Source organism: Cebidichthys violaceus, unplaced genomic scaffold (genome assembly GCF_023349555.1).
Source record: "Cebidichthys violaceus isolate CVI_PGR_0920_01 unplaced genomic scaffold, fCebVio1.0.p SCAF_19, whole genome shotgun sequence".
NCBI lineage: Eukaryota > Metazoa > Chordata > Actinopteri > Perciformes > Stichaeidae > Cebidichthys > Cebidichthys violaceus.
The window spans coordinates 2,776,232-2,801,231 of NW_027176361.1; the positions used below are offsets into that span (position 1 = coordinate 2,776,232).

A 25,000-nucleotide genomic window follows, 5' to 3' on the forward strand; every position below is an offset into this window, starting at 1 on the left:
GAACAGATTCGGAGGAGACGCAGAGAGAGGGAGCGCTTAATTAGGAGGGAAAAAGAATGGGAGGAGAGAGAGAGGGATAGGGAGGAAGGGAGGGGGAGAAGGAGGGATTAGGGCAGGGAGGTTTGAGAGAGAGGGAGGAAAAAAGACAAATTGTGATTGTGGCATTAGGGAGAGAAAGAAGAACAAGGTCGGGAGGAGGAGGGAAAGAGGGATGACATTTAAAAGGGAGGAGAACGGAGGGATGGAGCCAGAAAAGGGGGAGTAAAGAGGCTGAAAACAGCTCCCCCCTCCCACACCCGTCACTATCAAAACAAGCAATCACAACAAATCACTCGGAGCGATATCGCAAATGGCCATCCATGAACGAAGGCGTCGCTGTGAATCGGTGGCGACGGAATAATTCGAACACATCCAGCAGCCGATAAAACATGACGGACGAACGCAAAGCGATCGATCTGAGCTCTGAGTCGAAGGGCTTTTAAAAAAGAAATGCCACAAACTTTCCGTGAGAACAAAGTCACTGACATCATCATCTATTATTAGTTTGCGATGGTCTACACGAGGTAGTAAGTCACAGAAGCAGTGCTGCAAAAGTGAGACGAGAATCTGTCCAGTAACAATGAACAATTCTGCAAAATAACTAACAATGTTTAATAGTGTAAATAGCTTCCTAGTTTCCTAAGATGATTATTCCTACAATAAAACTTGGATAAGTAAAGCGAAAGATCGTCAGCATATAGATTAACACTCTTACCTTTAATCCCACGTCATTAGGGACACGCTGCTTCCTGCACTGATCGTTGGACACACAATGAAACATAACTTTTAGGGAGACTTGAAAGCCTTTTTGTATCGGACTCGGTATATGGAAATTCTGACTTGCATTACCTTTGATTAGATAAAGACTCTAAATCTAATTGAGGGGTTAATTAGTCGCCGGTCAGTACAGGACGTGGCTGAAATATTGAGGAACCAAGACACACACAACAGCATGATCCTACTTAAAAGTCACGTATCCAAATAAGACAAACAACCAGGATACTAATGTGCATTTAACTTAATCCCAAACTTTTCTGTTTTGTACTCCTATCAACATCCATACGAATAAAATGGTTCTAAAAAATAAACCTGAGTTATTTAAGTCCATTTACCTTAAGACAGGGGTCTTCAACGTTTTTCAGGCCAAGGACCCCCAAACTGATAGAGAGATGGAGCAGGGACCCCCTACTATATACAGTGTATTGTATAAAATTGTGTTTTATATTAAACTGGCCCTAGTGCCATGTATACACATACCTTGTATGATAATCATGCATACAAGCTATTCAAATTGACAGGTTTTTTTTAAACACAAATGTAGAAATTAAAATTAGTGATGGCCTATTAGTGCCACTGCCATGCATAAACATAGCTGTTGTCTTGCATGCAATACTGAACTATTAAAATAATGGACAGATTCATTTGTTTTGTAAAAAAATAAAAATAAATTGTCTAATCAACCAAAGCTTTTGTGGATGCCTTAGGGGTTGCGGACCCCCCGTTGAAGACCTCTGCCTTAAAATATCATTCAAAACTAGAACTAGAGAATAACAACCTCTGCATACTATGAATGTCCACCCCTTACTTTCTTTAGATAATGACATTTAAAACGAAAAGACCGAAAGGCCTCAATTTAATTTCTCAATATTTCAACAATATATGATCCTCTAAAATACTTCGCAGAACATCGGTGGAAAAAAACCTCCCTGTGAGTCAGATTCCTGGAACAGAAATGTCACTTTGTCCATGTCAGAGTGTTCCTGACGCACCAACTACTACTCAATAAACTGCTTTGGTTTGAGCTCCTCAGATAAACACCAAAAAACTCTGTAAGGGGAGGGGGGGAGGAAATGTGCAGAACGTATTTCTTGATTTGAAGTTGAAAAAAAGAGTTTTAATATTTAAAGAACACTCAGTTCCACGGCAGACAGACGTACACAGTGATTCCGCAGCGAATCCACCGGCACTATCATGTCTTGTTTTGCTCTGAAGCAGCCGTTACTGTATGGAATCACAATTTCACCCTCACAGCTACCGGCTTCATCTTCCCTTAAGCTGCTTTCACACAATCGTCTCCCCGCCAGAGTAAGAGCGGCTGTTTGCGATACAGAGTTGCACGTCAGTTAGCATCAGAAGAGAACAAAGGCAATCGTGCATGATTTATAAGGTAGTGTAGAACAGACATATAATCTCACCGCGGAGCCTATGCCGCTTCATTTTGGAGCCTTAAATGCATTTATTTTGACTTAAGTCGGGTGCACTTTCTTCTGCATTGTTTCTCTCTGAAGCTAATCTGTGTTTACTGGATGTATGTATTGTGTTGTGAGCCTTGCTGCGAGCTAAATATCCCATTAGGGAACTTGAGTTTGAAGCGGAGGCTCATCCAGCAGATTATACACAGTTTTTTTTTTGTTTTCTGTCTGCAGTATTTTAAGCAAGAGGAAAAAACTTTTTGCACTTACTTTATTGTATTTTTTTTAGGGGCAACTTATTTTTGTCCTTTCGGGCAAAAATAACTTCCAACATACGGTCAAAAATCCTAATGAGCTGCTGTTGCTATTCACTAAATACATACTCGCACAAAATGAAGTAGTAATTACGACGTGAGCAAAGGGGGAAGTCAGGTGAGGTAGTCAGGTGAGGTAGCCGCGGACGGAGGAGGTAAGGTGTATAAATGGGTCGAACAAACACAGGACTTTCACCAAGGAGACTGCTGTTCATGTCCCGTGGCTCTCGCTTGAGCATTTTAAGTAAATTGTGTAATAAAATAAATCCGTACATTGTGTTAAGAGCCTCGTAACAGTTGTCTCAAGTTTTTCGAAAGGTTGCACCTCGATCGTGGCTCCCAGAGAACACGTCTAACCTTTGCAACCTCCAGTAGACGGGGGAAACGAGAAATGCTTCAACCACTGAGAGATATTTTGTCCCTAAGAGATGCGAGGTGGTGTTTAAGTGCTCGCTGGGAACATCTTTTCAAAATCGCCGGCTTCCTTTTTCTCTCATTGTCTCTACAATATGAAGGGATGCACTCTTCAGATCGCTCAGAGCGGAGTCCGTACCTAAACTGAAATAAAATAAAATGTTCCAGCCTTCACAAAAGCAAAGCACGTCAGGTTTTCTGTTCATAAAAATAGTTCAATTCCACAGTAAATGTTTCAGAACAGAATGTCAAGACACTGAATTATCGAAGTAGACTAAATTATATTTGCAACCTTTTATTGGTGCTTGTTCGTTTGTTTTTTTGATGGATATTTACAACAAATTAATGTCAGAGTTTACTCAATTAGTTGCTCTAATTAATGTGATTCAGACAGTTAAAAACATCTGGAAATGTGTCGTTTTAATTGGACCAACACGCGTTTGCAAACTGAAAATGTTACAGGTAATATATAGCTTAAATATCAGCCGTTCACAGCTCCTCCATCAATTATGGAGTTTTTAAATATGCGGGGATTTTAAAAAGTTAAATATATGATTTTGTGTGGGTGAGAGTGTGCATTTGTGCGAGTTAGGTAATACGTGCTTAAGTCTCGGAAGCCTCAGGAGTTTCTGAAAATGTGGCACAAATTACACACAATCTAGAGAGAGAGGGGAGATAAGGAGGGACCGTTAACTACCGTACTGTCATACCATCGAGACGTCGCTGTATCTGTGTCGTTAAGAATCGCTCACTGTTCTCACTGCACATCGACACCGAGGTTTTTCACAGACTGGAAGCCTCGCGGGAGTCAGGCTCGAGTCCAATGCACGCCATTGGAAACCAATTTTTAAAGCTCCACGAAGCTGGATGTAAGCAAAACAGGAAAAGTAAAGTGGCATGGACGGTCGACTTTTGAGTCGTACAGCTCCATGTCTAAGCTAAAGACATGAAAGGAAGACAACCTGGCAGAAGACCGTAGAAGAAGACAGCCTGTCACTTCATAAAAAGAGAAAATTCAAAGTACAGCGGCCGCGACGTGCCAATCAGGGAGCAGCTTCTGAGGATATATGCTGCTTTTGAGTGGTGTTGATGCTAGAAAATAGGACATTGGTATAAAGTTTAAGACTGAGGGCTTCATGTGAATAAGGCAGCCTCATAACACTCAGAAAAATGTGTTGAGCAAGTCAAAAAGATCTTGTTTTGCTCTCTCGAGACAAATTGCAATGATGACAATTGGCTCCGCTGGCGAGCTAACATCAGCTAGCTCGCTATAATAGCAAACGTGGTCACAACCCACCTATTTTTATAAGTTATCACGACAAATGTAATGTTTGTACATGTTAAGATAATACTAGACACTGACTCACGGTCTGAACAGTATTGACAGAAGCTAAAAAGTTAGCTGACTTAGCTCTGAGCAGCTTGCTAACGCCAGTTAGCCTAGCCTCTCTGTCAGCTAAAATGATAGCACACGCGTTGCTATTTTGGCTGATTATTTGACTAATAGAGGCGTAACAAAATGACTATCAGGCTAGGGCTGTTCGGTGAAAGTTTACATTTAATAAAGTACTAAAGAGGGAATTGAAATGAGATTTACAAGCCTCAAGAAAGCGTAGAAACTACTAGGCTTCTAACAGAAGAGAAAAACATGTTTTGAGGATTGTGGGAAACTTAACGGTGAACCAGTACAGGTTGGATCCTACTGCATACTGAGGTGTTGAAGGTAAAAGCCAATGTTTTTAAATCGGGTAGCTATAGTTGTGTGTTTTGGTTGTTCTTTCAGTCACGGCGTCTGAGAGGAAACACACTTTCAAACCTGCGAGCTCATGGACCGGTTTGTTTTGACGGATACAAGAGACCGAGGAGTCTTCGGGGGACAATTTGTTTCCTTTGAGGTTAACAATTAATTCTTGATTAAAAGTTGAGCAGCAGCCATACACACACACACACACACACACACACACACACACACACACATATACACACACACTCAGTGCACGCTCAGTCCTCCTCACTCTGCCTCCCTTATGTAACAGCGGTGACATGAAAGGAAAGAAGATGGAGGGATTGGATGAAGGAGACACACAAGCCGCTGGGCATCACTGGGCAGATTTAGGAAGAGGAGAAGAAGAAAAAAAAAAAGTAATCTCCTCAGTCCTTTTGAGTAAATGGAAGAGACGGTTCTGGAGAGAAATGCATTACAGTGACAGGATGGAAGGATTTAAAAAAAAAAGAAATATGGGTCTTTATGAGTAAGAGAATTATGATTCATGATGCAGGTATCCTTCTTCAACCTGAAGCAGCTGTTACCGATAACATAAGGAATCACTCGGGGACAATAAGTGAGACTTAATTAAAACCTGCAAGAACAGGTGACGCTCATCGAGCAAACGCTCCAAATCCAAAACACGAGGAAGCGTCGCAATGTAGACAGGTTGTACAGCAACGTAGTACAGATACTGCAATGAGGACAGCTTTTGGTATATTTACACATTTACTGAGATGTTGAGGTACCTTCTGCTACCTTCTGCTTCTCCTCCACCCCAATGCCATAACTTTCGGTAATCGTCACCTTGTTAATACAAAATATAAATGACGATGTATTGTTATAGACTAAACCGCCCAGCAGCTGTGTAAAGTAATTAAAATTATCTCCACCTTTACCTGCTGCAACATTAATGTGATGAACCCATTCATGCAGTCATAATTAGAATTCAACACGTCTTCTTTTCTGAAACGGGGCCATTAAAGGATTCACTCCTGGTACTTTAAGTATATTTTGATACTAATACTTTTGTTGTTTTACTGGAGAAAAAATATGAATGAGCATTTCTATACTGTGCTACTTTTACTAAGTTACTGAGAGGAACTTTCATGTTGTGTTGGTTCTGTTGGTCCCTGTGGACTAAAGCGGTAGTGGTTCTGAGCACAAGAGTCCCTTTAGAAAACCTCTCATTTTACTGCAGCAGGGTTCTGACAGTCTGTCCCCTCTCAGTCCTGGTTCTGGTTCTCCCATTGCCTCCCTTCCCTCCAGCGGGTCCAGTGATACGTCCTGGGTCTCCAGCAGAGACATGAAGCTCTGCTCCTGGAGAAGGAGGAGGAGATGCTGTCCACGGTTGACCGGTCTCTGCTGGAGGATCTGGGTCTGTCCACGGTGGACCAGGTCTCTGCTGGAGGATCTGGGTTTGTCCACGGTGGACCGGTCTCTGCTGGAGGATCCGGGTCTGTCCACGGTGGACCGGTCTCTGCTGGAGGATCTGGGTCTGTCCACGGTTGACCGGTCTCTGCTGGAGGATCCGGGTCTGTCCACGGTGGACCAGGTCTCTGCCGGAGGATCTGGGTCTGTCCACGGTGGACCAGGTCTCTGTTGGAGTCTGAGCTGAAGGAGTTTCTGGTGAACCTGCATGAGTTCATCTGGTTTCACCAGAATTCGACCCGGTGGCTCCGATGACATCATTAAGAATAACTCTATAGAAACAGACCATCTTCTCTCTGATGGTCTCTGTACTGATGGAGGTCTGATAGAGGATCAGGACTACACTGAGACTGGTTCACAACCAGTTAACAGCTCCTCACAGAAACTTCAAGTAGAAGATCTGAGGGGCTCCAGCGCCGTAGAATATGTACAGCACCAGTAACAGTGGAAGCAGCTAGAGATACTAATGAATCATTACCGACACCGGTGACAAAACAAGCCGGTGCACCCGCTGACCTTCTCCATCATTAAAGCGTGACTTCCAGCTGACACGGAGAAAACACAGGAGTGATGCTTGCACTGCGCCCACTCTCACAACAGGGGGAGAGATGCCACACAAAGACGAGCTCCACACCTCCTCTCTGGTGACACACATTCCCACAATGCATCAGCGAGGTGTTGCGTGAAAGTTATTTTTCCTCTCTGAGGCCTATTACTAATTCGCTCCCCTCTGTGTGCGTTGGAGTGTCCGCAGGGGGAGGACGCAGATTTAGACAAGCTGTCATCACCGCACACACACACACACACACACACACACACACACACACACACACACACACAAACAGGCGTTAAACTCATATTTTTATCCTTTTTGTCACCCACGTACTCGTGTTTGCGTGGTAAAAATACATCCGTGCATCTTTCACACGCTTGTGAGGAAAGGTAATGCGGTTGTTACGAGGAGCTACAGCGCCAAGTACTGACCTGTGTGTGTGTGTGTGTGTGTGTGTGTGTGTGTGTGTGTGTGTGTGTGTGTGTGTGTGTGTGTGTGTGTGTGTGTGTGTGTGAGTGTGTGTGTGTGTGTGTGTGTGTGAATGACAGCCTTATGAGCCACATTAGCCCAATGCTCAGCAGACTCGTTTATGTTTGTCTTAAATAATGCTGTCACTGCCCTATTCAAAAAAAAAAAGCCGGCTAAAATAAAGTGTGTGTGTGTGTGTGTGTGTGTGTGTGTGTGCCGCGCAGTAAACTCGATTTACCGGCCACGCTGAGACCCAAACGGAACATTAGCCGTCCTTCTGGGCGTCGTTATCGAAATGAACCAGGCGTCCTGAGCAGAGACATCATCCGTACTGACCTTTGTTGTTCGACACAGGTGATATAACAGACCGCCGAGTCGCTTTGCTGTGAATGTCATAAAGCGCCAGAGGTAGAAAAGAAACAAAAACCTGTGTGAAAGTAAATAAACAAATCTACTCTTTTTGGGTATCGAAAAACTTGGTGGTCCACGAAACAAGGCTGGTATTAAATGTGCAGTTATTTCTCAAACTAGGGCGTCAAAAATAAGTGTTTAAAGGAGCAGTGTGTGGGATTTAGTGGCATCTAGTGGTGAGGTTGGAGATTGCAACCCCTCTCTTTCCAGGCTTGGATCTACGGTGGCCTACAAGTAATGCAAAAAAACAGGCGAGTGAGGACAAAGCTTCATGTCTTAAAGCTGCATTCTCCCTAGTGTCCACCAGGGGGCGACTCCTCTGGTTGTATAGAAGTCTAGTCTAAAATGACTCTACTTCTCTCTTGATTTATTCCCTCAGTAAACATTGTAAACATGAGTTTATGGTCTCAATCTGTAGTTTACAGTCTTCTTCACTACAGCATGACGTTCGCTGCCGATCCCAGTCTGAGTCACATATTCTTGTACAGAGTCCTATGAAGTCGTATCATTCGCCACTTTTCATGACTCAGAGCCACTCGTCCTGGTGGCTAACTGAGCGATCAGCCGAGTGTGAATAGGAGGTGTTGGTTACACAGGAAGCCAGAGGGTTCACTTCCTGCTGTGATGGACCGATGACGACACACGGCGAGACAGGAAGTGTGAGACTAGAGATATGTTGGCAAGAAAACATTTAAATTGCACCACTAATACCTCATTTACCCATGAGATCTGTAACTGGATATATCAACTGTATGCATCTACTCGAAATACACCAATATTTACTGGTAGTTTTGTTTATTTTGGTGCAATATTTACTGATCTTCATCTCTGGTTCGATGCATTATTTACTTGTGTTTTAGACTTAGTTTGGTCCAATATTAACCAGTTTTTTGGTCTTATTTTGGTGCAATATTGATACATTTTTATCTCTGTTTTGGTGCATTATCTACTGGTGTTTTGGTCATATGTTAATGACGTATTAACAGATTTTTATCTCTGGTTTGATGCATTATTTACTGGTTTTTATGAAAATTCAAAAAACATCTCTACTGATCATCAAGGCCCCGTTTGCCTCATAAGCTTTAATTTCAAGGATATTCTCTAAATTAGTTTTTTTGACCCTTTTACTTTTTACCATGCAGATATTTCTCAGTGAAATATGGAAAACAATGTTCCTTAAGGAGAGTCCCAGCTGTGACAGACGGAGATATCAGAGAGTTTTTAAGGAGACGTGCTAATTAATGCGCCCGGTGGTCTGAACATCAGGTTCACTGTAAGAGGACACATTTGAGTGTGTGCGAGGATCTGTGTGTGTGTGTGTGTGTGTGTGTGTGTGTGTGTGTGTGTGTGTGTGTGTGTGTGTGTGTGTGTGTGTGTGTGTGTGTGTTATTCATGCAGAGGCCTCTCTGCAGCTCAGTGCTGCCCCCTGCAGGAGAAGCAGGCGTAAAAACACAGACGGGAGCCACAAACCGCATCAATTATCTCTGCGTTCGGTTTATTTGAATTCTATCACTACTTCTATTCTATTCCTAAAGTTCTAGAGCTTCATTTCTGCAAAAAAACAAGGATCCATCCGGGTTAAAACTGCACTGAAGACTGAAGCATTGAAGCTTTAAAAACTGTGTTTGTGTGTATCCTTCCTCTTTGCTGTTGAGCTCCATTTTTTGTGTAAATGTCGATGAATCCGCCGCTGAAAATAGGCCCCAAACAAATGCACTATTTCCTACTTTCTGAGTAACGTTTGCTAAAAGAAATGACCAAAGATCTGTGACCTGTTCTTATAGATTTACATCTTCAGGGAGCAGGAAGCTGAAGCTGGAGCTGAGAGACAAACGCACAGAAGTCAGACTGTAACATTTCAATGCTAATTGTTGTCAATAAGAATGTAAAGAATAGCTTCTTCTTATCTTTGCATGGCTTATCCTATAATCTTTCCTTATTTTACAACAAAAAAAATAAGCTGCTAAATCAATTTTCTGCTGAAACAGCACAATGTGTGTGTGTGTGTGTGTGTGTGTGTGTGTGTGTGTGTGTGTGTGTGTGTGTGTGTGTGAACACAAATCTGATTTTAAGATTGAATTAGCTCGAAGCAAAAAGCACAATACTTGTAAATACGTTATTAGATGCTTTTAAGGGCGTTGAATGTAAAGATTTGTTCACTCAGACGGCATCTCGAGCAATCCGAAGACAAATGCAAGCACACACACACACACACACACACACACACACACACACACACACACACATCACTAAGAGGGTGTCCTGGCTGTCTGCAGTTATTAGAAGCTGGAAGTAATTTATAGTGATGTGAGCCACAATTCATCCTCACCCTCCTTCCTCTCACTTGTTTATCCTCCTCCTCCCTCTTTCTCTGAATCACTCTCCCTCCTCTTCCTCTTCCTCTCTCTCTCTCTCTCTCTCTGTCTCTCTCTCTCTCTCTGTCTCGCCTGACTTCATCCTTTATTCACCAAATCACCCTGAGCGCCTCCTTTTCCTCTTCTTCACTCACTTCATCCCCAGAGCTCTCCGTCCACTCTCATATCTCCTTCATTACACACACACACACACACACACACACACACACACACACACACACACACACACACAATATGGGAGACAAACGAGAGGGTGGAGTAATGGATTTGAAGGTAATGAGGAGGTGTGTGTGTGTGTGTGTGTGTGTATGTGTGTGTGTGTGTGTGTGTGTGTGAGATCACAGGACTAATTCACCTGGAGAAGAAGCTCGACTGAACTGAACACAAACAAAACAATCAACATGCTAAATGGCCATTTTTTAGTGTGTGTGTGTGTGTGTGTGTGTGTGTGTGTCGGTCGGGGGCCTAATTGAGGAGCTGGATGCGTTCAGTCATGTTTGCTAACAGGAACAAAGATCCAATTTTATGCTTATTACTGACGCGGAGATTTGCGTCACTTTGATTCTGATGGTGAGTTGGACGAGGAGATAGTCGACGTGACTCACTGCTGGCAACACACACACACACACACACACACACACACACACACGTCGTATTTTCATCTCTTTTGGGGACATTACATTGACTTACATTCATTTCCTGGAAGCTCTAACTTTAACCAATACCAGCCTGATCCTGATCCTAATCCTAACCTAACCTTAATCTAGACCTTAACCTAAACCTAAGCCTTAACTTAACCTTAACCTAACTTTAACCTAAACCTTAACCTAACTTTAACTTAAACCTTACCTAAACCTTACCTAACTTTAACTTAAACCTTAACCTAAGCCTTAACTTAACCTAAACCTAAGCCTTAACTTAACCTAAACCATAACCTAACTTTAACCTAAACCTTAACCTAACTTTAACTTAAACCTTACCTAAACCTTACCTAAACCTAAACCTTAACTTAACCTAAACGTAACCTACCTTAACCTTAAACACATACACACACACAAACACACACACACTTAAGCATGAATGAAAAGCATTTCAGTCACTCCACAAACTCATTTACATGTCTTACATGAGGTTTAATCGTGTGTGTAAAATGTGTGTTAAATACATTTAAAAATTAAACAAATAAACATATTTGTGTCCATTAAATATCTTTTTTTCTGGCACATTTTTCTGCCTTTCGACCAGAACTGTATAGTTTAAATTGGGCTCTGACGCAGTAAAGACCTTTTTTCAGTATTTGCGGCAAGGTGAACCTTCACACCGTTTTAATCCTTTCAGTATAAAATGAATGTAACGGAACAGTTAACCGTGTGGTCAGGGTCGGATGACGTGACACACCAATATGCAGGATTAAACAAAAAGCTGGTATTAAATGATATAATGGTAGAAACATGCAGTTATTCTGCTGAATCAGATCCCAACGTGAAGTTGCCCTTTAATAATGACGGTACGGGTACAGCCATTGACTTGCATTGCATTTCTATAGTTGTGTTTGTGCTCGTTTTCACCACTGACACAAGCAGATGTTTAGGACATTTTTATGACATTTTAGGACATTTTTAGGACATTTTTGTGACTTCCAGGTCTCAAAAATTATGAAGCACTGCAACAAAATGCTTAAAATGCTCCTAAAAAAACTAATCTGAAAAGTTGGAAACTATCAATCTTCCAAAAAGACCAATAACATAAGAAGTGATGCGACGCTGGACGATGAATCCCGGCACATACGAACACTTTTCACAGCACAACCTCTCACTCAACTACTCCCTTGAGCAAGGCATTGAAAGCGCGAGTGGACTCCTTTAATGGATGCAGAGCAAAATGCAAAGCAAGCTGTTGTGTATTTCTCACACACATAAGCACGTCCTGCATGAATAGTTTAAATTACAGTAAACAAATCCAGATTGTTTAACGGCGCTGATATGCCAGGAATATGGTGGAGAACCACAATGATCTAATATGCAATACTGCCAATGAATGAGTCACAATACAAAAAAAATAAAAGCTTCAATCAGCTGTACAAGATGTTTTCAGAGAGCTAAGATGTAAAAAAAAAAAAAAGCCTCCTAATCTTTGGTGTCATTCATTTTCTGGAGACGTACCGGCGGCTGTGTAGGAGCAGCCGTGTTATTTAAGCTTCCCGACTCAAATATGTGATGTTATAATCTTGCATCATTTAGGCGGGAAAAGGAGGTCAGCCGCGGATACGTTGTGCTTCGCAGGCATGAAGAGTGTTTGAAGGTGCCAGGAGGAGCGTTTCATAACAACACGTTCATGCTGAGGTACTGGTATTATTAGCATAAATAAATGAGACGATCACAAAGTAAGATATTTCACACTTTGAGCCAACAGGCCACACTGCTGGATTCAAACTAAGAGGCTGGATGTATGAACTATTTTTTGCGCTCGTGTAAACAACTTAATCACAAACTCATTGGTTGTTTAGATATGAATGATATACCATAAAGGTCCAAACTACAACGCGTGGTCGACGAGACGGGCTCCATGCCTTAAAGACGGGTCGGGTGAAGAGGTTTAACAGTTTGATGATATCTTCCGAAAAATTACTCCTAATTTTTTGTGTTTTCTGACTAAATTCTAGAAACACCTGTTGATTTCCGCTTGTTACACGTTTACACACAACACGAGTTAGTTAGGTTGAGTCAACTAAACTACTTAGTTAGGTTGAGGCAACAAAACTACTTAGTTAGGTTGAGACAACTAAACTACTTAATTAGGTTGAGACAACTAAACTACTTAGTTAGGTTGAGACAACTAAACTACTTAATTAGGTTGAGACAACTAAACTACTTAGGTTGAGTCAACAAAACTACTTAGTTAGGTTGAGACAACTAAACTACTTAATTAGGTTGAGACAACTAAACTACTCAGTTAGGTTGAGTCAACAAAACTACTTAGTTAGGTTGAGTCAACAAAACTACTTAGTTAGGTTGAGACAACTAAACTACTTAATTAGGTTGAGACAACTAAACTACTTAGTTAGGTTGAGTCAACTAAACTACTTAGTTAGGTTGAGTCAACAAAACTACTTAGTTAGGTTGAGACAACTAAACTACTTAATTAGGTTGAGACAACTAAACTACTCAGTTAGGTTGAGACAACTAAACTACTCAATTAGGTTGAGACAACTAAACTACTTAGTTAGGTTGAGACAACTAAACTACTTAGTTTCAGACAACTAAACTACTCAATTAGGTTGAGACAACTAAACTACTTAATTAGGTTGAGTCAACAAAACTACTTAGTTAGGTTGAGACAACTAAACTACTTAGTTAGGTTGAGACAACTAAACTACTCAGTTAGGTTGAGTCAACAAAACTACTTAGTTAGTTTCAGACAACTAAACTACTTAATTAGGTTCAGACAACTAAACTACTTAGTTAGGTTGAGTCGGTTGAGTCAACAAAACTACTTAGTTAGGTTGAGACAACTAAACTACTTAATTAGGTTGAGACAACTAAACTACTTAGTTAGGTTGAGACAACTAAACTACTTAGTTAGGTTCAGGCAACTAAACTACTTAGTTAGGTTCAGACAACTAAACTACTTAATTAGGTTCAGGCAACTAAACTACTTAGTTAGGTTGAGACAACAAAACTACTTAGTTAGGTTGAGGCAACAAAACATATACAGCTCATTATGAAACAGGCGGGTCTACATACTGTAGACTTTAGGTACTTAATGGGAAACACTGGATTAGAATGGAGAATAAGAACCGTGAGAGTTTTTCCTTTTACACCAGCGCAGCAAAAAAGTTGCAGCATGTGACTTGTTTGAGCCGACTTTTGAGACCATTGCTTATCGGATTATCGATGCTGAAAGAACATTATTGCGCAGCACTACTCTGTAGCTTCAACACACTCCACTAACTCATGTCCAGACCGTTAGGACGGACTGTGTGTCACCGTAACGACTGCAGCTGTAAATCCAGACACCAAACGCACACAACACACAGCCACCGATTATTTATCACAGTGATTGATAATACACACACACACACACACTGCAGATATCAGTCGGCAGGGCCGCTGAGGCTGACTCAGCTACTACTACCTGAGGTCAGGGAGTTTGTGTGTGATGGTGTGTGTGTGATGGTGTGTGTGTGTGTGTGTGTACACATGAGGAACTAAAGGGGGGTTTGTACATCTGTATATGAGTCTCGCCTGTCGCCCCAGAGGAAAAAGACTGCGGCAAACACACAGGAAGTGATGTCACAGGTCTACCAAGGTCATTGGCTATACCCGTTTCTGTTCGCAACCCTGCCCACCACACACACACACACACACACACACACACACACACACACACACACACACACACACACACACACAGTCGCTCCCTTCCTGCCAAGGTCTTCTCTCCAGGTCTTCTCTTTTGACCCAATCGACGGAGGTCAGTGCGCACTCGTCCTGCTGTAGTCCATCAATCTACGTTTATCGCTTTACCTCACTAACACACAGACACACACACACACACACACACACACACACACGCTGACCCTGTAGCAAATACATATGCCCTGTGTACACTGGGACACAGATGGTCCAAGGTGTTCTGTACACACACACACACACACACACACACATGATCAGAACAGCTGTGAACTCCTATCTAAGCAGAAAAACATCTGCACTGAGATACACAGAGTTTTAAAATAAGAGCTTAAAAAGACAGAAAATGCTAACGATAAATGAGTGACAACAAATCAAAGTGAATCCCGTTTTTTTTCCCACGGAGACGGCGTCTCTTAAACGCCACACCACTAAACAGGGAAGCGCTTAGAGCAGCGGCCGGCCTGCCGAGTCACACATGCTGGTTCGTCTTCGCTTGAAAACGAATACATGATGTCACTTTAACATTTCATGCCGAACGACAAATCACGACGCATTTAATATTTGATGCCGTAAATTGCAACTCACGCTGCTCTAGCAGGAAGAGACCTCCTGCTGCAATGTTTCATTTCCACAAAACACTAGTATTTTTAGTATTTTTAGCTTTTACAAGGGTTTTCTACACTGTGGGCCTTTTTGTGTTGAGTCTGACTTTCCCACCAGGGCACACATGCAGTGGTTTGATTTCCACGGCAAACAGCTGGAAAACAGATGTGGACGCTCATTCATTCATACTTGTAAACCTCCTTACATGACAAGAGAAAGGGACAAGAAGCCTCGTAGGAGACATAGCAAAGAGATGATGATGGTCTTTGAACAGATCACATATAGGAACGTATCCTCATACAACGTTTGTATGATATCTTACAAAAAGCTACTCATTTTTAGTGAGTTTTCCGACGAAAGTCCAGCAACACGTGTCAATTTCCACTCGTTGCACGTATGCTGTCTTTTCAAAATAAACTTCCGTCTTCACAAGGAAAAAACTAAGATACTTAGTTCAGTTTAAGAAAAGATGGTGAAATACTTAGTCAGGTTTAGGCAACAAAACTACCACTCCAGTCCCCCGTGTGTGTGTTTTAGCGTTCTTTATATTTAGTAGCATAACAGCCTGCATACATCGCCTGAGCGCCGAGCTAAAGCCTCCGATCTGTGGCTTTTATCGGGGAGCTCCAAAGACCAGTGTAGCGTGAAGTGGTCATTGGCCAACAGAGCAATCAAGATCCGCCTACAAAAACCAAGATATTAGAGATTTAAAGCTGCATCACTACTACAACTACTACTACTACGACTACTACTACAACTACGACTACTACTACTACTACTACAACAACTACTACTACTACTACGACTACTACAACTACTACGACTACGACTACTACTATGACTACGACTACTACTACGACTACGACTGCTACTACTACGTCGACGACTACAACGACGACTACTACGACTACTACTAAGTAGCATCAAATAAAAGCCCTCAAGTAAAGTACAAGTACCTCAAATGTGTACTTAAGTACAGCCTTGAATGAATGTACAGAGTGATTAGAATAAATTAGAATAAACGTGTTGCTTTTGGAACCTCCAGGTCCCGAGCTGCACTTCCTGTCCGGCTCACATTGACAGTTGGCCTCGTCTGTCAGAACGGACTACAATCCCCACAGGCACCTTATCGCCAGCTGCCAGGCTCTCACATTTTTGTTTTGGCGCCACTTCCTGTAGTCGCAGACCGCTTTGATAGAGTTAACCTCGTCTGACAGCGAACTATAAAACCCCACCGGTACCCACAGCGACCGACACCAGCTCCCACTGTGACTCACATCCACAGCACCGCTCACAAAGAATGTGCTTTTCATTCTGCCTCTCATTTCAGATTATTCCCACACTGTGTGTGTGTGTGTGTGTGTGTGTGTGTGTGTGTGTGTGTGTGTGTGTGTGTGTGTGTGTGTGTGTGTGTCTGGACTGCTCAGCGGGTTGATGTTGCACAGACCACCCTAACACACACACACACATTGGCCCTGGAGGGCTGTGCTGTCTCACTCAGATTGCTTCCAGGAGCCATTGTCTCTGAGGAGAGTTTGGCAGGAAACAGCACTCCATCTACTTCCTGTTCATCTGACAGACGGCTCTAATAAACGCAAACATGACGCCCTGCGATGATCTGATGAGCTTGTAACGGAACAAGTCTGACCAGTCTCCATCACATAATGTTTTCTGAACTTATTCTTAAAAGCTAATTTATGGGACGACAAATAATTGAAACACAGAAAGAGACAGAAATAAAAAGAGGTGGTTGGTTCACTTTGTAGCTCACACACACACACACACACACACACACTAACACACACCAGCTGATGTGGAGCCAAAACACCAGAGGGACAGTCACTCGCAGGTCAAAGCCATCATCATTTACAGACTCGTTTAATATACATTCCCCGTCTCACACACACACACACACACACACACACACACACACACACACACACGCACACACACGCACACACAGACACACACAGTCCATCATGTAAACATTACAGGCACCAGAATTGAACAAATATCAGTTTTGGTCTGAGGGACAAAGAGAGGACGTAAGTGTAGAATGTCATATTATACTGTTATTATAACAAAAAAATGTCTTTTATCACTAGATTACTTTGTGCACTTGTTTTGATTTGACGCTGTATAAATACATTTAAATTATTATTATTATTATTACTATTATAGGCTTGTTGTTTTCTTCATTGTAATGCTGTAGTTAGTCGATGAGGTAGAACCATTTTTTTCCACCTAGAAATCTTTCAAAGTGTTTTTCTGAGAATCCAACAAAAAGCTTTATACCTACAATCATCTGAGAAAGGTTCCTGCCAGAACCCCCCATGAGAGGTTCTACAGAGAACCCCTTCATGGTTTCCACTAAAAACTCTCTCTGGAAGCTCTATCCAGAACGTCTCCATCTTCTAAGGGTGCTAACAAGAACCCACATAGGGGGCTTTTCAGAGACCCAATTTATAGTCAAAGAGTTCCATATAGAACCCACCCAGGGCGTTCTACCGACAACCCTTGTATACTAGAAGAGTTTCATCTAGAACCCACCCATGGGGTTCTACTGAGAACCCTTTTATATTCCAAGAGTTTCATCTAGAATCCACCCATGGGGTTCTACTGAGAACCCTTTTATATTCCAAGAGTTTCATTTAGAACCAGGGTTCCTGATGAGGCTCCTAGAGGACCAGGGCTGATGTGGTGCAGCTCGGCCCACAACCATCATGGTTCACAATCACAGTTTTTGGGGGTGACGGCTTGGAGGATCGTTTAACGCCGATGCTTTCGACCATCCTTGAAGAATTCCTTCATTTTATCAATGGAATGCATAGTTTTTCAAAGAACCCTGACAACCCCTTTCTTCAAAAAGGATTCTCCAGAAGCACAAGGTTCTGGTCTTTCTTTCTATTCTTTCCTCTGCAACCCTGTCCTTTCCTTTATGTATTAACAAGGAGATAAAACAGAAAAACAACAGCACATTCTCACATTTCAGAAGCTGGAAACAGAGAATGTTTGCTTCATAAAGGACTCATCAATTATCAGACTGAAACTTCTTCTTCTTCTTCATTCCCACCCTCCTCTCCCTCTCCTTCTCACTCCTCAGGCTCACACCATCACTCTATCCATCACGCGTTGCAGCCACGGCCGAGGCGCCGCATTTAGAAACTCATCTGCATAAGAACTCAATGAGACTTGATTTCTTTCCCCTTTCATTTTCCTATTAAACTGGGCAGCGGTGGGGAGATGGGGCGAGAGACAGAGAGACATATAGAGAGAGAGAGAGAGAGTGAGAGAGAGAGAGAGAGAGAGTGAGAGAGACAGAGAGAGAGAGAGTGAGAGAGACATAGAGAGAGAGAGAGAGAGAGAGAGAGAGAGAGAGACAGAGAGAGTGAGATAATGGGAGAAGCATGCATGTGGGTGAGTGTGTTATCGTGGAACTGAGCATGATGTCTAAGTATGTGAAATACTGTGTATGTGTGTGTGTGTGTGTGTGTGTGTGTGTGTGTGTGTGTGTGTGTGTGTGTGTGTGTGTGCTAGCATGTGACTCTGTGTGTGTCATGGTTCATTTTTCCATGCTGGAGTGTAAAATGGTGGTGTGTGTGTGTGTGTGTGTGTGTGTGTGTGTGTGTGTGTGTGTGTCTGTCTGTGTGTGTGTGTGTGTGTCTGTATGTATATTATAATAATTGCTCTATTGGAATCCATTGTAGCCGAGCACAAAACCACACAGTGACCCAGCCAGAGTCAAAATGCACTTTCTGCAACACACTCAAACCAATGTAGAAAGCAACCAGCACACACACACACACACAGAGAGATGACCTCATTCGACCTTGTGGCACTTTAACAGACATGTGTGAAGACGGTTGGAGGGCAAAAAATAAACTGAACAAAGTGCAAAGTTTGGTCTCTACTGCAGACAAAGAGCCAGTCGCCAGGACAAAATGTTGGCAAAGCACGTTTATGCAAACCACAGATACGTTGAATGGCTTTACGTTGTTACTTTACATTGCTACTTTAGATTGTTACTTTACTTATTGTTCTGTTATTGCTTTACAGTGTTACTTTATGTTCTTCAGTTACGTTGTTGCTTCATGTTGTTACGTTGTTGTTACTTTGGGTTATTGTGTTATGATGTTATTTTACATTGTTCCGTTACGTTGTTACTTAATGTTGTTCTGTTACGCTGTTATTTCATACTGTTACATTATGTTGTTCTGTTACGTTGTTCTGTTACGTTGTTACTTGATGTTCTTCCATTACCCTGTTATTTAATGCTGTTACATTACATTGTTACATTGTTCTGTTACATTGTTACGTTACTTTTTTACGTTACATTGTGGCGTTATGTTGTTGTTACATTGTCACTTAACAGTGTTCTGTTACGCTGTTATTTTGTACTGTTTCATTTAATGCTGTTACATTACATTGTTACGTTACGTAGTCATGTCATTAATTTGACACAAACCATGACCTTGTTTTCTTACCTCAATCAAGTAGCTTTGTTGACAAAGGTTTACCAATCGTTTCACAATGTTATCCCGTAGCATTGTGTGTTTCTGCAAGCGTGACACAAGGCTGGTTGTGATGCCGCACATACACACCAAGCTGGCCATGGTAGGTCTGCATTCCAAACTTTAAACATGACCATGTGTTTATTTTTTTCTCTGAAACCAAATGTGGTTTCAGTTTTGCATAACTTTATTTGAAGTTCTAGTGGAGATCTGATCCAAAGATACCAAATGTATAAATTGATCCTTAAAGTTTCCATTTGACAGTTTCCTTTCACCAGTGCAGTCATGGAGTCTCGTGTTTGAATATTTATAATAATACTGTCACACAGTGTGGAATAAGATTTTTCCAACCATGAAGCAACTTAAAGGGAAACAAAAAGGAGAAAGTGATTATCAAGATGTTAATTAAGATTTTTTTAAAGCATTTATTTTCATAACAAGACACTGAAAACACTCTTTTTTTTTACTGTATATTGTCGAGCATTTCTGCTTTTTTCATGTTTTCCTTTTTAACATGTACAATTCCTATGCCTTATGACAAACACAAGGTATTGCAATGCTCCTGTGAAACCTCCACACACCGCTATGATGCTCCTGCAACGTGGGACGTTCCAGAACAGAATTCTTTGGCCATAAAAGTGCCTCAAAACACTAGAAAACACCAAAGTCACAGCGACAACAAAGAAAAGCATACAACGCTGCATGTTAACTGACGACGGTCACGTTACCCTCGCTAATGTCAAGTGTCACATTCCTGTACTTTTCTTATCAGTAGAAGAAGCTGCGCTCCTCATTTCAGTACCACTCCGCTCTCGTCTCCAACTTCTCAAAACCCCAACATGAATCCCTTATTCTTCCCCTCCAGTAGAACAATGAACCACGTGTCTCTTACCTGTCCTGGACCAGAAAACCTCCATGTCTTGTTATTCCTACACTCTGTCCGGCACAGAAACTACCACGCACACGTGAACCCGGGAGGGAAAAGTGGAGAGGGGAAAGAGGAGGGGAATGAGAGGAGGAGGTAAAGCCCGGTGACTCATTCGGGCTACGAGCGTGTCGGCTGGCAAAGACGTGAGGAGGAGAGGTGGGAGAAGAAGGAACGGAGGGCGAGAAAGAAAGTGTGTTCCGCGGTGTGAGAGGAGAGAAAGGGAGGAAGCTGACGATCTTCCTCTCTCCTCCTAACACTTCCCCTACTCCTTCCCTCCCCTCCCCTCCGGCTCTCACCTTTAAGGACTCTACAAAGTTTTTAAGAGACGAGTCGGTTGGTCACCGTATCCAATCAGAGGCGAGAATGACAGACCTGATGGTTTGCATGCTTCATGCACAGACCAGTACTCCTTACGCTCATATCTTTCAATTCTGCAGCACTCATGTCCAGTGCCAACTTTCTGTGTCAGTGCAATGGCGTTTATAAGGGTTGGCCACAGTTTGCGTCAGTCCGTCTAATTGTCGGGTTTTTTTTGTATTTTCTTTCCCTTGTTATATTTAACAGCAGTTTATCCTCAATAACCACGATGTTTTAGGAAGTATTCCCCAAGCAAAGAAATAACTTGTGTAACGTAAACTGGGTTTCTGAGGCTAAAAGGGGTTGAAAGTGAAGAGTGAAAAAGCTATTTCTAAAGTCAAGAGTGAACTTTTACACTCAACTATATTATTGAGAAACAACTAGGGCTGTACCGTCTGTCACTTTTTTACACTCAAAGCTTCTATTGAGGTTTTTGATTGAAGCTTTCGGATGTCTGTCGTCAAATTGTTTAATTTAATCTGTCGCAAAATCCTTGGAAAAAACAATTCACACAACTCTGACAACTTGAAGCTCATTTTTATATGTACCGCTTCCATTGCACAGACTGTATACAATAAATGGACGTAGTCATCGTGGCGTCACCCATTGGTTTGTTAACTGCCGTTTTAAAGCCTGGAGTTCAGCGGGATCGTCGCCATCTTGGATTACGGCCGTCGCCATGTTTTTTTTTTGCAACCAATAAGGAAATTACCATATTTGGAATGCGGAGGAGTGACGTAGAGATGCCGTATACGTCTCTGGTAGAGACCTGTCAATCACTGTGTAGCCCCGCCCCTAAATCATCCCCTGCTTTCTGGTCTGTTTGACTCTAAATGGAGCATAATGTACTAAATGAACATCATGCTGTATTGAAGAAGACTGTAAACTAGAGATTGAGACCATAAACTCATGTTTACAATGTTTACTGAGGGAATAAATCAAGAGAGAAGTAGAGTCATTTTAGACTAGACTTCTATACAACCAGAGGAGTCGCCCCCTGGTGGACACTAGAGAGAATGCAGCTTTAACACGTGAAGCATCGGCTTCACTCGGCTGAACCGGAGGTTGCCGCCTAACCCAGCCGACATATCAGTAATAAGCTGGACGCAAAACAGCTGACGCACCAGCAACTACTTCATCCCTGTTTTATAGTTTATCTATAAGTTAGGAGCCAAATATTATTCTCCTCAAAAAGGTGTTAAAATAATGTGCTTAAATATCTCGACCGCACAATAAAATGTGCTCTGCTGCCTTCCCTCTCCTCCATCATGTCTATTGTCGGTGCAGCCCGACTCCTTTCCTTCCTCTCCTCAACAGCTACTTCCTGTAAACACTGCAGGTGACAAATGGCACTCACACGTGTGTGTGTGTGTGTGTGTGTGTGTGTGTGTGTGTGTGTGTGTGTGTGTGTGTGTGTGTGTGTGTGGCGCGTTGGGGTTAGTTCACTTTCAATTTGGAATTTTAATCTAAACCATTTGTTATTCTAATTATGAAAGATCATTTCGACCCTGACGTGTTGTTTACGCAACAATACATGTTTTTATAGTTTTTCGGGAAGAAATAAATGAAAGAAAACATGAAACAGGAAAATATGAGATGAGAATTTCCCAAAATGCAATTGAAGTTAATGAAATAAAAAAACTCCCCTATATGCTTTATGTTGTGCATCTGTGCTTGTGTGTAAGTGTTCATGTACAAATGTTTGCTTTTAGACACTTTTTTTTTTCAGATGCAAAACAATAAGAAGGTCCTACAGATAAGATAAACAAAAGATAATTGATCTCCAGAGGGGACATGCGGTTGTTGTTGCAGCACAAAAGTCCAGATTAACTGTATAAAAAACACAACGGTTTGTATGATATCTGAACAAAAGTTGCTCTTCATTTTTGGTGCGTTTTGAGTGTCTCTGCTATGAGTGTCTCTGGTCTGAGTGTCTCTGCTATGAGTGTCTCTGGTCTGAGTGTCTCTGCTATGAGTGTCTCTGGTCTGAGTGTCTCTGTTATGAGTGTCTCTGGTATGAGTGTCTCTGTTATGAGTGTCTCTGGTCTGAGTGTCTCTGTTATGAGTGTCTCTGGTATGAGTGTCTCTGTTATGAGTGTCTCTGGTCTGAGTGTCTCTGTTATGAGTGTCTCTGGTCTGAGTGTCTCTGTTATGAGTGTCTCTGGTATGAGTGTCTCTGTTATGAGTGTCTCTGTTATGAGTGTCTCTGTTATGAGTGTCTCTGGTATGAGTGTCTCTGGTCTGAGTGTCTCTGGTCTAAGTGTCTCTGCTATGAGTGTCTCTGGTCTGAGTGTCTCTGGTATGAGTGTCTCTGGTCTGAGTGTCTCTGGTATGAGTGTCTCTGGTATGAGTGTCTCTGTTATGAGTGTCTCTGGTCTGAGTGTCTCTGCTATGAGTGTCTCTGGTCTGAGTGTCTCTGCTATGAGTGTCTCTGGTCTGAGTGTCTCTGGTCTGAGTGTCTCTGTTATGAGTGTCTCTGGTCTGAGTGTCTCTGCTATGAGTGTCTCTGGTCTGAGTGTCTCTGCTATGAGTGTCTCTGCTCCGCTGTGGACAAAGGAACAATTAAGACAACACAGAGGATGACAGCTGTTATTAATATAATATAATATCTGGAAGCCGAGGCCGTCCGGGACCGTGAGGCCGCTGACTCCGCAGATCTCCACCCCAGAGAGGGCGTAAAAAAAAAATGATGAATGCCTTCTGCACCTTTTAAACACAACAGCTGAGGTGCCTCTCAGCAAGGCACTAAACTCCCGACAGTTAGGGACCGCGGCTGAACTCGGCGACTCCCGGCTTCACGGCGCAGCGGTTCAGTAAACGTAAGCGGTTGTTTTGAGGTTCCTGCTCTCATGCATTTTTGGAGACAACAGAGAAACGCAGACTGCGTTCTCTACTGCAGGCACAGGAGCAAATCGATCAGAGTAATGGATTACACATTCGGCTAACGGATCGATTCCCTGACTGTCCTTTGTCCCAGGACAAGACACTCAAACGGATGGCAAAACCTGCACAGAAAAAGACAAAACCTGCACAAATTCTGCAGGGTGAAATGTCCCTGTGCTGCCTGCGCCAGTTTAAATGAAATAACATGAATGCATCTGGTGCAAAATGAAACCCTTTCTATGCAAACGAGCCTCATTGCAAAAACGGGGATTCAGCAACAGGACTCGGACTGGGTGTCTTTTCTTGATACCTTTAAAAGGTATTGAAGGAAATAACCCAGAAATAAGTGGTATCACAACTCTTCCAGTCAAAGGAGACCAATAATCGACCCTTTTTCTGACTCTTTTTCAGCCAATCACTGCAAGCGTTCTTCAATTCAATGCAACGTGCGATTGGCCCACAGGTGCAACCCACACGAACAAAGAAATGATTTTGTTCCTCTTCTTCCTTTCGCATATCCTGGCTTCCATGTTTCCCGTTCGCTCTCCCTTAATCGCCGATATATATCTCTGACGTGTCGGGACTTTTCCGACTTTTCCCTCAAATCATTCAACATTTTTCAATAGCAAAACCATATAAAAAAAAACATATTGTGTGCTTTGACTTCCCACGTTAAAAAGCGATGCTTCCGCTCCGTCTAAAAGCAGCATCTGCTCTTGATTGTCTCCGTCCTCTTTCGTTGCAACACGCCATTAATTTTGATGAGCCAGAAGAGGAGGATAAGCTAATAACAATCTGCACTATAGCACAAAATCTGCACTGTAAAGCAACTGATGTATCATAGCGGTGAGCTCGTCCCCACAGGGCGGACGGGAGGGTTCAGCAAACCCGGGGCTTTAGTCCAGAACACCGCTGAGTGTAAGATCCTCCAGCAGAGACCGGTCCACCGTGGACAGACCCAGATCCTCCAGCAGAGACCTGGTCCACCGTGGACAGACTCAGATCCTCCAGCAGAGACCGGTCCACTGTGGACGGACCCAGATCCTCCGGCAGAGACCGGTCCGGTCCACCGTGGACAGACTCAGATCCTCCAGCGGAGACCTGGTCCACCGTGGACAGACCCAGATCCGGCTTCACCTGCAGCCTTGGACCTGCAGTCTGGAGCTCCGGAGGGAGGAGGAGAGCTCAGCTCCCGGCAGCAGCAGCAGTGTCTCCTCCTCCTCCTCCTTCTCCTCCTCCTCCTCCAGCAGCCAACACCGACACCACGCTGCTGGAGACCCAGAACATAGCGTTGGACCCACTGGAGGGAACCAGGACTGAACCAGGACTGAGAGGAGCAGA

At 42.7% G+C, this 25,000-nt stretch overlaps 1 protein-coding gene across 5 annotated transcripts in view; it reads right to left on the reverse strand.

Moving 5' to 3' along the window:
- nhsl2 (NHS-like 2) overlaps positions 1-25,000 on the reverse strand; it is a 111,039-nt gene that overhangs the window by 44,844 nt on the left and 41,195 nt on the right. The window contains exon 1 of one of the 5 annotated variants that reach the window (XM_068713225.1): positions 20,384-20,758. The exons of 3 other annotated variants lie outside the window; for them this stretch is intronic. In XM_068713225.1, the coding sequence (XP_068569326.1) occupies positions 20,384-20,408 (25 nt within the window). In that variant the 5' untranslated portion in view covers positions 20,409-20,758. Of the gene's footprint in view, positions 1-3,669; positions 3,834-20,383; positions 20,759-25,000 lie in introns of those variants that run through there. One more of the 5 variants, XM_068713224.1, reaches the window with a different exon arrangement.